General features: G+C 34.5%; 1 protein-coding gene across 1 annotated transcript in view; it reads left to right on the top strand.

Annotated features, from left to right (window-relative positions):
* The window catches only part of CFAP300 (cilia and flagella associated protein 300), a 30,547-nt gene extending 17,654 nt beyond the window's left edge, over window positions 1-12,893 (top strand). The window contains exons 5-7 of the mRNA XM_012770548.2: window positions 5,901-6,073; window positions 11,333-11,399; window positions 12,452-12,893. Coding sequence (XP_012626002.1) covers window positions 5,901-6,073; window positions 11,333-11,399; window positions 12,452-12,580 — 369 coding nt within the window. The 3' untranslated portion in view covers window positions 12,581-12,893. The remainder of the gene's footprint in view (window positions 1-5,900; window positions 6,074-11,332; window positions 11,400-12,451) is intronic.
* The last annotated feature ends 3,726 nt before the right edge of the window (window positions 12,894-16,619 follow it).

Consider the following 16,619-nt stretch of genomic DNA (forward strand, 5'->3'; position numbering starts at 1 on the left):
ACAGAATACTCTGTAAAGTTTTGCTCACTTTTTAATGGGATTAATCAGTTTTTTGCTGTTGATTTCCCTTTGTAGTCTGGATATCAGTCTCTTGTCAGATTAATAGTTTATAAATATTTTGTCCCGTTCAACAGATGTCTATTCACTCTGTTGATTGTTGCCTTTGCTGTTTTTTTGCTGTTGATTTCCCTTTGTAGTCTGGATATCAGTCCCTTGTCAGATTAATAGTTTATAAATATTTCGTCCCATTCAACAGATGTCTATTCACTTTGTTGATTGTTGCCTTTGCTGTACATACTTTTTAGTTTAATATAGACACATTTGTCTATTTTTTGGGTGTGTTGCCTGTGCATTTGAGGTCTTAGCCATATATTCATTGCCTAGACCAATATCCTGAAGTGTCTCCCCTGTGTTTTCTTCTAGAAGTTTTATAGTTTCAGGACTTATGCTTAAATCTGATCCATTTTGAATTGGTTTTTGTATATGGTAAGAGGGGTTTTGTTACATTCTTTTCTGCCTTCGGATATTCCATTTTCCTAGCATCATTTATTCAAGAAGTTGTCCTTTCCTCAATGTATGTTCTTGGTCAAAAATCTGTTGGCTATAAATATGTGGACTTATTTCTGGGTACTTTATTTTGTTCCATTGGTCTGTGTCTTTGGTTTTATACCAATACTATGCTATTTGGTTACTATAACCTTGTAATATAATGTAAAATCAGGTATTTAGGTCATTAAATATGAAATGTCCGATTTCAGATTAAAAGTTCAATATATGATGTCTCAAACAAGAAGCAGTATAATTAATTAAAGTATGTGCCTAAACTGTCAATACAGTTTTTTCCATCTTAATGGTAGCTTGGTTATGTCAGCAGCAAAGAAGCCTGGAGAGCAAGTGGCAATGAAATCATGCAAGGCGTTTTCCATAGCTTGTTGGCAATTGAATATTCTTCCTTGCAAGAAGTGGTCCAGGCCGGGCGCTGTGGCTCACGCCTGTAATCCTAGCTCTTGGGAGGCCGAGGCGGGCGGATTGCTCAAGGTCAGGAGTTCAAAACCAGCCTGAGCAAGAGCGAGACCCCGTCTCTACAACAAATAGAAAGAAATTAATTGGCCAACTGATATATATATAAAAAATTAGCCGGGCATGGTGGCGCATGCCTGTAGTCCCAGCTACCCGGGAGGCTGAGGCAGAAGGATCACTCAAGCCCAGGAGTTTGAGGTTGCTGTGAGCTAGGCTGACGCCACGGCACTCACTCTAGCCTGGGCAACAAAGCGAGACTCTGTCTCAAAAAAAAAAAAAAAAAAAAAAAAGAAGTGGTCCAAAGCCTGGAAGAAGGGGTATTCTGTTGGTGCAAGGTCTGGTGAATATGGTGGACAACAGAAAGTTTCCAAGTCCAGCTTCTGTAGTTTGAACAGCATTGTTTGTGTGACATGGTCAAGCATTGTCTTGTAAGAGGATTGGCCTGTCTCTATTGACCAGTCTCAGCTGCTTAATCACAAGCATCCTCATCATTTCATCCAATTGGTTGCAGTAGACATCTGCTGTAATCAACAGACCACATATCATGAGACTATAGTGGATAATACCAGCACTGGGCCACCCAACACATGCCATTAACTTTTTTGTGTGAGTATTTGGTTTTGTACCGTGTTTCAGCACTTCATCTTTATCCAATCATTGTGCTGAATGCTTGAAATTGTCAATAAGAATCCATTTTTTTTGGCACAAATAACTACAGTGTAGAAATCATTTACCTTTGTATCATGACAGCAAAGAAAAGCAAGCTTCAAAAAGATTTCTCTTCTGATGTTCACTTAATTCATGCAGTACCCATCTATTCAGCTTCTTTACCTTTCCCACTTGTTTCAAATGGTCCAACATTGTTGGAATAGTAATGTCAAACCTTGCTGCTAATTCACACATAGGTTGAGATGAATTCTCTTCCACTACAGCTTTCACCTAATCATTATCCACCTTGGTCTCTGATCACCCGCATGGTTCATTTTCAAGATTAAAATCACCAGAATGGAACTTTTCAAATTATCAACATACTGTGTGCTCATTAGCCACATCCTTCCCAAACACTTTATTGACATTTTGAGCTGTCTGCACTACATTGGTTCCAAGAGGGACTTACATTCGAAAATAACTTGAATTTTTTACTTATCCATGGCTTCACAAAAATTTCTCTAAAAAAAATTTGAAAGATAATCACAAACCAAACCATGCATTTGAAAGAGTAAGGATGTACCTTTATGATAAAAATAAAACAAACAGTGTCAAAGTGAAATGTCAGAGATACCAACTGTCAAACTTAGTACTTAAGGAAATCAGACATTTCATACATAATAACCTAGTAGTATGATCCCTCCAGCTTTGTTCTTTTTGCTCAGAATTGCTTTGGCTATTCAGGTACTTCCTTGGTTCCATATACATTTTAGGATTGTTTTTTAACAATCCTATGAAAAATAACATTGATGTTTTGATAGGGATTATATTAAATCTATAGATTACATTGGGTCATGTGGTCATTTTAATAATATTCTTCTGATCCATGAACATGGGATGTCTTTCCATTTGTTTGCGTCCTCTTCAATTTCTTTGAATAGAGTTTTAGGTTTTTCTTGTAGAGGCCTATCACCTGCTTGGTTACATTTACTGCTAGACATTTTATTACTTTTTTGTAGGTATTATAAATGAGATTGCCTTCTTGATTTCTTTTTTACTCTTTAGAAATGTTACTGATTTTTGCACGTTACCTTTTTATCCTGCAACTTTATTGAATTTATTAGATCTAAGAGTTTTTTCATGGTATCTTTAAGTTTTTCTAAATATAAGAAAAATCCTGTTTGTCATCTGCAAACAGGGTCAATTTGAGTTCTTCTTTTTCAATTTGGATGACTTTTTTTTCTTTCTCTTGCCTGATTGTTCTGGCTGGAACTTCCAGTACCCTGTTGAATAGGAGTGGTGAAAGTGGGTATCCTTGTCTTGTTCCAGTTCTTAGAGGAAAGGCTTTCAGCTTTTCCTTATTCAATATAATAGCTGTGGATTTATTATATGTGGCCTTTATTGTGTTTAGATATGTTCCTTCTGTGCCTACTTTGTTGAGTTTTTATCATGAAAGGTTGTTGAATTTTATAAAATGCTCTGAGTTTCTTGAGATAATCATATTGTTTTTGTCTTTCATTTTGTTAATGTGATGTATCATGTTTATTGATTTGCATATGTTGAACCATCCTTGCATCCTTGGGCTAAATCCCACTTGATCATGGTGTACTATCTTTTTGATGTGCTGTTGGATTTGGTTTGCTAGTATTTTGTTGAGGTTTTTTTGCATGTATGTTTATCAGGGATATTTGCCTGTAGTTTTATTTGTTGTGTCTTCTTCTGGCTTTGGTATCAGGGTAATACTGGCCTCATAGAATGAGTTAGGGAGAATTCCCTGCTCTTCAATTTTTTGGAATAGTTTGAGGAAAATTAGTGTTTTTTCTCATTTATAGACTTGGTAGACTTTGTCAGTGAAGCCATCTGATCCTGAGCTTTTCTTTGTTGGGAGACTTTTTATTATTGATTCAATCTCATTACTCATTATCAGTGTGTTCAGATTTTCTGTTTCTTCCTCATTCCATCTTGGTAGGTGATATATGTCCAGGAATTTATCCATTTCCTCTAGGTTTTCCAGTTTGTTAGCATATATTTGTTCATAATAGTCTCTGATGATCTTTTGTATTTCTATGGTATTAGTTATAATGTCTTCTTTTTTGTTTCTGATTTTATTTGGATCTACTTTCTTATTTTCTTGGTTAGTCTAGCTAGTGGGTTTTTTTTATTTTGTTTACATTTTGAAAAAACTAGCTTTTCATTCCACTGATCCTTTGTATTTTTTAGCCTGTATTTCACTTAGTTCTGCTCTGATCTTTATTATTTATTTCTTTCTACTAATTTTTGTTTTGGTTTATTCTTTTCTAGTTTCATGAGGTGCAACATTAGATTACTTATTTGAAATCTTTCTACTTTTCTTGATGTAAGTGTTTATTGCTATAAACTGCCCTCTTAATACTGCTTTTATTGTATCCCATAGGTTTTGGTATGTTGTGTTTCAATTTTCATTTGTTTCAAGAAATTTTTTGATTTCTTTAATTTCTTCATTGACCCTTTGGTCATTCAGGAGCATGCTGTTTAATTATCATGTATTTGTACAGTTTCCAATGTTGTTCTTGTTATTGATTTTTAGTTTTATTTCATTGTGATCTAAGAATATACTTTGTAGGATTTCAGTTTTTTAAAATTTGTTGAGACTTGTTTTGTGGCTCAACATATGATCCATCCTGGAGAATGTTCCATGTGCTCATGAGAAAAATGTATATTCTGTAGCTGTTGGATAAAGTGGTGGATAAAATGTTCCATACAAGTCTGTTAGGTCCATTTGGTCTAAAGTGTAGTTTAAATCCAGTATTTCTTTGACAGTCTAGATGATCTGTCTAATGCGGAAAGTGGAGTGTTGAAGTCTCCAACTATTACTATACTTGAGTCTATCTCTTCCTTTAGATCTAAAAATATTTGCTTTATATATCTCAGTGCTCTAGTATTGGGTACATATATATTTACAATTGTTATATCCTCTTGCTGAATTGATTCCTTCATCGTTATATAATGACCTTCTTTGTCTCTTTTTACTGTCTTTGGCTTAAAGTCTGTTTTATCTTATGTAAGTACAGCTATACCCACTCACTTTTCATTTCTGAGTGTGTGGAATATCTTTTTCCATCTTTTTACTTTCAGTCTATACGTGTCTTTACAGGTGAATTGAGTTTCTTTTAGGCAGCATATAGTTAGTTGAGTCATATTTTTTAATCCATTCATCCAGTCTATATCTTTTAAGTGGATAATTTAATCTGTTTACATTCAGGGTTTTTACTGATATGTGAAGACTTGTTCTTGTCATTTTATTAATTATTTTCTGGTTGTTTTGTATATACTTTTTAGCTTTCTTTCTCTCTTACTGTTAGTCTTTGCAATATGGTGGTTTTCTATAGTGATAGCATTTCATTCCTTTCTCTTCCTCATTTGTGTGTTTGCTCTACCAGTGAGATTTATACTTTTATATGTTTTCATAAGGGTAGATATCATTCTTTCACTTCCAGATGTAGGACTCCCTTAAGCATTTCTTATACAGCCAATCTAGTAGGGATGAATTACTTCAGTTTTTGTCTGTTTGGGAAAGATTTTGTTTCTCAATTTATGAAAGGTATAAGAATATCTTCCACATCAGATCTAGTTTTCTGCTTTCTGAAGGAAATAGCAAGATCTCAGGAGAACAAAAATCAATGTGATGTGTGAAGTGATCTTATTAGAGGAGATCAGGAAAAGGAGAGGTGGGTATGAGGCTCCAGTACCCAAATGGCTCAAAATAGATAGTTGTGGGGTAAGGAAAGTAGTGACCCAAACTCTGTTAAGTGAGAGGGCTTAGAAAATGACCATTTGTGTTTAGCCTCTGGATAGAAGCAAAGATAAGAAACCTATGGGATAGAGAAGTTTCAGTATTTATTTATGCTCTCATTTATTTCCAAATAAGATTTGCAGTGACTTAACTCTAAAAATACAGTTGCACTAAAACAATTACTAAACATATGAGCTAGAATAAAAAAATAAAGTGGAAGATGGGGAGACTTAGCTCCTTTCTTTTAAAAATTTGATTTGTTCCTTTCCTTGCGTGTCAGTACCTAATGATAAAATGGAAGCAAATAAGTGCAGATTGCTGATTACTCTCTCCAGTTGCCTTGGGATTGGTTCTTAAAATAGGTATAAGATTATTTTGTAATATATAAATTGAAACTTTTGAAAACATAAAAATTAGAACCTTGAATTATGTTACATTTAGATGAATTTTATTATCTTAGGTTTTGCTAATGGAAGACTCAGAAAAATATGAAGTATTCAGCCAACCAGATAGAGAAGAGTTCCTGTTTTGTCTTTTCAAACATCTTTGCCTTGGTGGAGCCCTTTGTCAATATGAAGATGTGGTTAACCCATATCTGGAAACAACAAAGCTTATCTATAAGGATTTGGTGAGGTAAAGTTGCTAGATCACAATATGTAAATCTCTAATTAAGAGAATAAGTTGTTTTATAAGATTATGCAGCATCTCTTTGTGGTCATATTAACAACCAAAGTTTGTGAAAAATAGCACTATCCTGACCCCTCTTATAACCTCCTTCCTCTATGCCAGGCTAGAAAGATTTCTAGATTTCCCCACCTCTCTTTTAGTTCTCAGTCTTCTCATTGTTCATCTACCTCTTTTCTCTTTGTTTCTTCATTCACTACCTGTCACCCACTCTATCCCTTATTAGTAACTGCCATCTTCCAGGCTGCCTTTATTTTTCTTACCAGGCCTCCTTTTAAATCTCAAAGGCACACAAGAGATTCCTCAGGATGTTTGAGTTTGTTCAACTAATAGTAAAAAATTATTACCTTTGTTCCAAAGAGGTGGAAGAATTTTCATCTAGGTGTAATCTTTACCTTTCAAATTAGTCCCAAAGCTGTACAGTTTGTTTCAGGTATTCTAGTAGAGTTTGTTTTTTGTTTTTTTTTTTTCTTCTTTTTTCTTTTTGAAGACCAAATGAGGATTAAAACCTTAACAAATATATCTCAGTGCTCTAGTATTGGGTTCATATATATTTACAATTGTTATATCCTCTTGCTGGATATAACAGCAAGAAATAAAAAAATATTTCTTTTTTTTTTCTTTTTGAGACAGGGTCTCACTCTGTCACCCTGGCTGGAATGCCATGGCACAATCATAGCTCTCTGTAACCTCAAACTCCTGGGCTCAAGCCATCCTCTTGCTTCAGCCTCCCACATAGCTGGGAATACAGGCACATGCCACGATGCCCTGTTCATTTTTCTATTTTTTGTAGAGACAGGGTCTCATTCTTGGTCAGGCCAGTTTTGAACTCCCAGCCTTAAGCAATCCTCCTTCCTTGGCCTGCCAAAGTGCTAGGATTACAGGTGTGAGCCATTGAGCCTGGCAAAAATTTCTTATTTATATTTTTATTTTAAATGAAGTCAATATTCTTTGGGTGGATTTTTAAATTATAAAGATATTAGATTATCTGATAGAAACAAGAGAAAGGAAAGGTCTTGGAGCCCAGTTATATAATTTTATTTTAATGAGAAAACAATAGTATTAGCTTCTCATCAGATTTGTAATTGTTACTTTACTTATACTCAGCACTTTAATTCTCATATCCATTCCATGTGTCATATAGCTGTAAAACAAACTGCATAATTTAGTTATTTTGTTTATTTAGTTTATTTCTGATATGGTTTTAAAAACATAAAAATATTTTTATAATCTGACCCTGATTTTAATGAGTTATTGCATCAATACATAAAGATTATTAGAAGAGATATGTTAGAAACAGAATTTTAGAAAAAGTATACACATATCTATATCAAATATATTTTGTCATAATCGTTTGCGGCTCATGTGAACTTGCTAGACTACTTCTAGCACTCCCTGAATATACTCCTCTATATACCCTAGACACACATACACACATACTACCACTGCAGTGTTGTGCTCCATCAGCCACATGAGCCTGTGGAATTTCTCACTACCATGTGCTTGCTGCAGAGGAGGAGATTCTGTTGGAGATATTTGAAATAGAAACAACTTCAGTATCTAAACATTGCAGAAACCCGCTGTTTTTTCCAACATTCCCTGCCCCAGATTCTCATCTGTGATTCTATTCTACATTTTTGGGGTGCTAAGAAAGAATATGACTCGAAGAGTAATGGCTACTTATGAAATGAATAGCCAAAATACATGACATCTTACAAGAAGAAAAAGAATTGTTCTTGGAATCACTTAATCAGGCAGCAAGCAAGTATTAATACTGTGCACAGAACACTAAAGAGGCTATAAGAGAAGCATCAGAGAGTCCTTGGCCTGAAGGAAATTACAACAAACTAACATATAATCAGCTAGGCACAGTGGCTCATACCTGTAATCCCAATGCTTTGGAAGGCTAAGGTGGGAGGATTGCTTGAAGCCAAGAGTTTGAAACCAGCCTGAGCAACATATCAAAACCCCATTTTTACAAAATATAAAAAAATAATTAGCCAGACATGGTGACTGTAGTGCATCTGTAATTCCAGTTACTCAGGAGGCTGAGGCAGGAGGATCAACTGAGCTTAGACATTTAAGGTTGTGCACTCCAATCTTGGAGACAGAGTGAGATAGACCCTTTCTCTAAATTCTGGAGAGTCTGGGAAGGAGACCAGCCCAATCATAGCAGTATATTTCTTTGAGAATCATTAAATATTCCTTTGATGATCTAAGTTTAAGTATGCTTATGAATTCCTTTCCTGAATTAGGAGGGGATATGAAATTATCTTCCCAAAGCAACTTCAGTAGAAAATTATGATCAAAATAAATATTTACTTATTTATGATGGCTTAGGTGCCAACACAAAGAAATTGAATGGATTAAATGATTTCAGAGTTCCTTAAGAGCTATGTTGGCTTGCTTACCACATGTGCTAGTTGTGGCTTTTCTGATATTAGTCGTGCTGATTTGGGTCAGATGCTGTGTTATTTGATTAAAGCCATGGCATTTAGTGGTAAAGATATAGAATGGATCAATATAGCAGTTGTCAAGGAATATTTAAGTAGTGGAAGCATAGGTAGAATTTGAAATATCTTTAGTAATTTTTCAGAATCCTGAGCCACGTGTTCCACTAAGTCATTTGTATAAGCCAATTTAACCCAGAAGGGTATTATTTCCTATTTCTTTACTTGAATATTAGGTGTTTTTGCATGCTTTAGAAAAACATCTGCTACCTTTCTAATTGTACATGTTTTAGCTACTTTACAGTGTTTGACCAGTGCTTGCAAATAAACATCATCACTAATCCATTCTAGCAAATTTCATCCTTTATGTTTATAGATGTTGAGGGCACAATACAGAGTGTAATTTTAGAAGTCTGGCTCAAACAAAAGGGTAAAAATGTTATTAAAATATATTCTTCCTCATCCATTATTACAGGTCCTATAAAATATACCTTTTAAATGTTTTAAAAAATGTTTTCTTTACAAAGATTAAGTTTCGTTTAAGTCAAGTAGGTAATACTTTAGAAGCATTTTGTTAAGAGTAAATGATCAGTTGTTTTCTTACATTTCAAAAATGTATATGCAGAAACAATTCCATAGTTACTAATGGTGCCTGTGTCTTTTCTGCTTTAGATATAGAACACATACTCTTGTCAAAGTTTCTAGAAGGTTCCCTCATGCTACATATCTATCCCAGATGTGAAATTTTATTATTTGAACTCAGAAGCTTAGAATTATGGCCTTCAGATGCTAGTTAAGCAGTGGGACCCTTGCTTTTTAAAAATGAGCAGAGTTACTTAGAATGGCCTGTACCCTGAAGATTAGAGTCAGTGTGGGACTGATACTCAGCAATTACCACAAATGATATTGGTAGAAAACAATTATATTATTTCTAAAACATTAATATAATTATACTTTTTAAAGTATTAAATGGAAATTATATTCTAGCAAACTTAAAAACTAGTTATCTGAGGATGGTGTTAGTGATGGCCAAAGATCTGATATAAAGCCATTATTAGTAGAATACCATAGGGCACTAATGAATATCACCTTACATTTCCTTTTTTTCCTTAAGAAATATAGGACAGGTGATACAGTACTTTGCTTGGCCTGTAAAAAATTAGACAAATTATTTTAGAGATATTTTAAAGTAATACTAATATAGGATCAGAGGTAATAGAATGGAATAATATGATTTATTTCTATTAATAACCAACTCCTAATAATATACAAATGGTAGTTTCTTTTTTAAATATTATATATCTGGTACATGTTAATATGTGTTAAGTTTCAAGCATCAAATACTAAATTGTCCTCTAAGCTTATTTGATAAGCATGAACTTTTACAAGGGCTTTTTTTTTCTTAGTTTTTTTAACTCGGAGATAATTTATCTAGAGTAAAATGGACTAATCATAAATGTACATACAACTCAATGAATTTTTACATATGTTTATACCATATAACCATCCCAGACCAAGATTGAGAGTTAGATATAACCATAGACATATTCTTTATTTTGATCTAGGTGGTATATGAATATTTTATATATAGTGGTGATAGTTATCCCTTGGATGAACACAAAATTTTAAAGATAGTCTTGAACTTTTAAGTAGTATATTTTAGACATTAGAAAAAGAAAAGAAAATGAACTTAACCTATGTCATAGAAATATTTGGAAACCAATTTAATGGGTTTAAGTCTGAATGAAATGTCTAGTAGAATTGAAAAACACCTAAAAATCTTGAACTCTAAAATGGCATGGGCTGGCCACCCCCAAAAGGTACATGAGCTCAAACATACTCACATATACACACACACACATGCACACATGCACACACTCCTTCCGCAGAGTCCTTCATCTTCATCTCCCTCTTTTTCTCTCTCCCCATTACTTTTACATATGTAGCAGAGGGGAAGTAATACTTTTACCTGATCAGTGGAGAAGAGTGTATTTTCTTTTAAATTTTACCTGCACATGTCACACATGTATGATACCTTTGATCCATATGTATTTATAGAATGTGCAGGTATGGGATAAAGAGATGATGTATAGGGAAAAGAGGACTGGACTCTGAGTCATCTGGAGTCTATTTCAGAAATATCATTTTTATTTGTATTGTCTTAATTATATCACATAGCTCCTCTAGTTTTATTATCTATAAAATTGGCAAAATAATGCCTATCTCACTTGGTTTTCATATAGATTATCTCAATTAATTTTCAAAAACTAAAAGGAACCACATTATGCCCAGCTTACATATGAAAAAACTGAGGTTCAGAGAGATTAATCTTGCCCCAAGTGAAATAATAGATCAGTGGCAGAACTGGCATTTGTATTTAGGTTTTTCAATTCTTCAGTTTAATATGCTTTTATCTGTGCATTACAGCTGTCTACACTTCAGTCTGACTTTTATAAATCCCTACTTATGCAATAATTGTCTCTGTGGCCTGCGAGGGTCATTTCATCATCTGAGTCTCAGACTGACCTCAAACTTTCTAACTGTAAAATTCAATTTTCTGCTATTTCAATTCAGTTGATCTTGCCCATCCTTGGATGAAGGATCAGATGCCATTGTTTCAAAACACTTTAATTGGATATTATGTATGTCCATGTTCTATATGAATAAGAACACTTAAATACTAAAAGGGATCATTACTTAAAATGTATTATATCAATGCTTATTATATGTTAAATGTACCTTTTTTCTGTTTTTTTAGTGTTCGAAAGCATCCTCAAACCAAGAAAATACAAATTACCTCTTTTGTCTTTAAAGTTACAGCCTATGTAAGTGTGAAGGAAAATTTGCCACCAAAAAACTTAATTACCTGTTAGTAGAGATGTTACAACTAGAATTAGCAATTAGGACAATGTTATGCCTAGGAGAAAAGACATTGATATTTAGGGTTTTGTTAAAATTAAAAGTTGATAGAGTATGCTTTTGTTTGGAGAGCAGTTTGAACTTTTTTTCTCTGGCTTCCTTTCTGTCATCTATATCTAATAATATTCCTACTTATTTTAAAGCTAAATCTGTGACTCCAATGGAGTAGAACACAGTAGAGAGTAGAGAACACAGTTCTCTAGTCTGTCAAACCGTAATTTATAAGCCAAATAAGTAAGAATGCCATAAATATCTTTATATCACAGAATCTGATACTTGAATTTTAGTATCATACAAAAGATATCATTATTTAGGAAGCAGTTTTGAAGTATCTTCATTCAATCACTTAACAAATATTTATTAAATATCTCCTGTGTATCAGCTCAGTCACGATGATAAACAAAAGAAACAATCCCTGCCCTCATAGTACATAGGGACCATGTTCTAAAAGAAGGCAAGATAGAAGAAAATTGCTAAATAGAAATTTTTTAATATAAGCACTTTAAAACCACTTTTAAAAAATGATGGGATTTCCCTTTGGACTATAAAGTTCCTTAAGGACAAAAATTATACATGTACATATAGGACATATGTATTCCTATCATAGTATACTGTATTGTCAATAAATATTTTAAAATATTAGTTAACTGCCAATTTTTGTCAGAGATTTTATATATGTTTTGTGATATTTTGACAGGAAGTATATAATAGTAGAATATGTTGCTTATCACTTAAATGTAGTTGTAAGGCCAGGTGCAGTGGCTCAAGCCTGTCTGTAATCCCAGCACTTAGGGAAGCAGGAAGATCACTTGAGCCCAGGAGTCCAAGGATTTAGTGAGCTCTGATCAGGCCACTGCACTCCAGCTTGGGTGACAGAGTGAGACCCCGTCTCTAAAAAAATAAAATAAAAAATAAAAAAGTAGTTGTACACAAAATAACTTAGTTTTATCTTTTTCAGGATTCTGCTGGTATGTGCTACCCTTCAACAAAGAATCATGAACAAACATTTTCTTATTTTATTGTGGATCCTATCAGGCGTCACGTTCATGTTTTATACCACTGTTATGGCATGGGGGAAATGTCTTAATGCTCTTTCAGATTGTCTACTATATCTACTATATTTACTATTTTTATTTATCATTTTTCTATTTTAATACTAATTTATGTATAAATACTTACTTTGCAAATTAATTCAAGAAAAATATAAAGAGCCTACTTAGAGCAGAAGAAAGCAAACACCAAGATGCCTTTCTTTAAATTTGTCTGGAATACTAACCAGGAATCAAATTTCATCCCTAATAAAATCTATACTAAAAAAGTTGTGGAATTTTTAAAGAAAGTTACAAGGAACTAAAAATCTAGTTCATATTCATTGCATTAAAATTTAAGTGAGTCCTCAATTTTCCATGTATTTTATTTTAGAAGCTAATTCTGGATTGAAATTGTAGCAGAAAACTAAACATCTCTACCACTGGTCATTAATATGAATTGTTAGTTTATTTGACCTGTTTCATTTAATAGCATTTCTTCACTGTATAAGGGTTTATATCTCTAGAGCTGGGAAAAGCCTAACAAACTTTTTGCTTCATTTATGCCACTAAAAATTCTCAATTAAAAAAATAATGTTCTGAAAGTAATTATAAACTTTTTATCACATAATAGATTAAAACTTCAGCAGTCCCAATACAAGAGCTACGTGTAAACAGGGAAAAGTTGCCCTGATGGTATTATTAAATAGGCAAAAGAGTGAGAAGCAAATTGTCCTAATACTGTCCCTCATTACATTCATAGAATGAATGTATAACTTAGGTTTTTTTAATGGAAATAGTGATTGACATATATCCCATAGGTGATGAAGAGCCTGCAAGAATTGTTGAGACTTGGAGGATGAGCAAGTTTGGAATATGTGTTTTTGTATTGTAGAAATAAGGTGATAATCTTGCATTTGAAACTGGATTTGAAGCTGGAAGGCAGTTGGCAGTTTCAGTATAGAGCTAAATAGAGAGTTTGTTTTACTTCTAATACCTAGCACAATGCCTTGGCATATAAATGTTTGTTTAAGGAATAATTACTTTCCAGATATGTTTATAAGATCTATAGAATTTTTAAAAAATTATATAAAATAACATAAAGTCAACAACTAAAATGTCTATTTGCTACCTGTCTTGCTGCCTGCCTCACAATTACCTACAACCTGGAGACCTTCTCAGTCAATCAGTTCATCAATCAGTAACTCTTTCTTTTTAATAATACCTTTTTTAAAATTTCAGAATATTCCAGCAGTATAAATGTTTTGCTTACATGCATTGCTTTTGTACAGTTTGAGCCAATGTTGTAAGTGTGCCCATCACCCAGATAGTGTACATTGTACCAGTTAAGTATGAATTTACCCAACCCCTGCCCTTCATTCCTCCTCCCACCTGCTTGATTTCCAATGAATGTTATTTTTCTATATATGCATGTAAATGTTGATCAATTAGCTCCAGTGTAATAGTGAGTACATATGGTGTTTTTCCATGCTTGCAATACTTAATTTAGAAGAATGGTCTCCAGTTCCATCCAGGTTGTTACAGAAGGTATTAGTTCCCCATTTTTTTTTATGGCTGAGTAGTGTTCCATGACATATACCACATTTTATTAATCCGTTCATGTATTCATGGGCACTTGGGTTGATTCCGCATCTTTGAGATTGTGAATTGTGCAGCAATAAACATTCTAGTGCAAGTGTTTTTTTTATAAAATGACTTTTTTCCTTTGGTTAAATGCCCAATAGTTGGATTGCTGGATCAAATGGTAGGTCTACTTGTAGTTCATTGAGGTATCTCCATACTGCTTTCCTTAGAGGTTATACTAGGTTGCAGTCCCACCAACAGTGTGTAAGTTTTCCTTTCTCTCTGCATCCACACCACCATCTGTTGTTTTGGGACTTTTTAATAAACACCATTCTCACTGGGGTTAGGTGATACCTCATTGTGGTTTTGATTTGCAATTTCCCTGATGATTAGAGATGAGCATTTTTGGGGTTTTTTTTTTTTTTTTTTTTTTTTTTTTGAGACAGAATCTCACTTTGTTGCCTGGGCTAGAGTGCTGTGGCTTTAGCCTAGCTCACAGCAACCTCAAACTCCTGGGCTCAAGCGATCCTTCTGCCTCAGCCTCCCAAGTAGCTGGGACTACAGGCATGCACCACCATGCCTGGCTAATTTTTTTTCTATATATTTTTAGTTGGCCAATTAATTTCTATTTTTAGAAGAAATGGGATCTTGCTCTTGCTCAGGCTAGTTTCAAACTCCTGACCTTGAGTGATCCACCTGCCTCGGCTTCCCAGAGTGCTAGGATTACAGATGTGAGCCACTGTGCCGGCCAGAGATGAGCATTTTTTCATATGTTTATTGACCATTAGTCTTTCTTCTTCTTCTTTTTTTTTTTTTTTTGAGACAGAGTCTCACTTTGTTGCCCAGGCTAGAGTGAGTGCCCTGGCATCAGCCTAGCTCACAGCAACCTCAAACTCCTGGGCTCAAGCAATCCTACTGCCTCAGCCTCCCGAGTAGCTGGGACTACAGGCATGTGCCACCGTGCCCAGCTAATTTTTTCTGTATGTATTAGTCGGCCAATTAACTTCTTTCTATTTATAGTAGAGACAGGGTCTTGCTCCTGCTTAGGCTGGTTTCGAACTCCTGACCTCGAGCAATCCGCCCGCTTCGGCCTCTCAGAGTGCTAGGATTACAGGCGTGAGCCACCGCACCCAGCCAGTCTTTCTTCTTTTGAAAGGTTTCTGTTCATGTCTTTACCCACTTTTTAATGGAGTCTCAGTAACTCTTTTTAATACCAATTCTCTGCAAGGCACTGTGCAGTTCACTTTGGGGAAACACACTTCCTATAAACTTAGTAGGAAAGGTAATCTCTTAAGAGTATGAATACTGTTAAATTAAATTTAACCTAAAGCTGGCTCCTTACATATTTTAAGTTCAGCCTAAAAGTTTCTCTGTACTTAGTGAACTGTAATTTAACTGGATATGTAAACAGGCTGTAACATACTCTTGTACCAGTCACCAAGTTTTGGCCAATCAAAGTCAGCCAACTCTTCAAATAAGGCAAACACCAAGCTGTAACCAATCCAGCTGTTTCTGTACCTCCTTTCCATCTTCTGTACATCACTTTCATTTTTTTGTCCATAAATCCTTTCCAACTATGCAGCAGCACTAGAATCTTCTTGAAACTATTCTGGTTCAGGAGCACTTCCTGATTCGCTAATTGATCTTTGTGCAATTGAGCTCTGTTAAATTTAATTTGTCTGAAGTTTTTCTTTTAACACCTTAGTGATTTGATTGTTACATGAATTCAGAGATGGAAGAGATCACTGTGATCTAGACCTAGGAAAGGCTTGATCTGGCTTCTGTGGAAAGACTGGTAGAGTTTCAGCAACTGAAGAGGAGAACAGTTCAAGGGAGTGCGTGATGTGGCAGGGTTCTCTGGACATGGGGTGAAAGTCCAGAAGCAAAAGATGTGAAAATAATACTAAGAAACTGCCAGTGCTTTTCTCAGCTCTAAAGGTGGAGGTAGAAAGCAATTTTGGAGAAAGATTAGTCCATTGTTTTAGGGAAATCATTTTAATGACCCATATGTGATTATGCAAATGACTTGTATTGAGAGGCATACATACATAGTAGAGAGATAAAGAGCTTGAGCTGGGCTCTCAAGAGTGTTTGGATTCTTAATTCTGCCATAACTTGCTATGTGACCTTGAGCTGGTTAACCTTTCTGTGCCTTAGTTGGCTTTTCTGTAAAATGGAGAAAACAAGAGGACTCTCTGGTAGGTTATTTTGAAAATTATATGAATTAATATATATATTGGGCATAGAATGGTGCAAAGCCCATAGTTTATATGATTATGGATTTTGGCTGTATTCATTCTCTTTTGAGGAAATATGAAAAAAGCTAAACTGTCTACATAATAGTGCAAAAACCTGTCTTCTTTATCGTCAGAATTGCTTTTCTATAGATTATTATTAATTTGACTAAACAGACTGTAAGAGACAGGAAAATTGAATTTTCCTTTTGGTGGGAGCCCCAGGGAATGTAGAGGTCCTGAGCCTGAACTCTGGGTATTTCTGTGGCAGCATTTTGCA

This window comes from Microcebus murinus, chromosome 4, assembly GCF_040939455.1.
Source record: "Microcebus murinus isolate Inina chromosome 4, M.murinus_Inina_mat1.0, whole genome shotgun sequence".
Lineage (NCBI taxonomy): Eukaryota > Metazoa > Chordata > Mammalia > Primates > Cheirogaleidae > Microcebus > Microcebus murinus.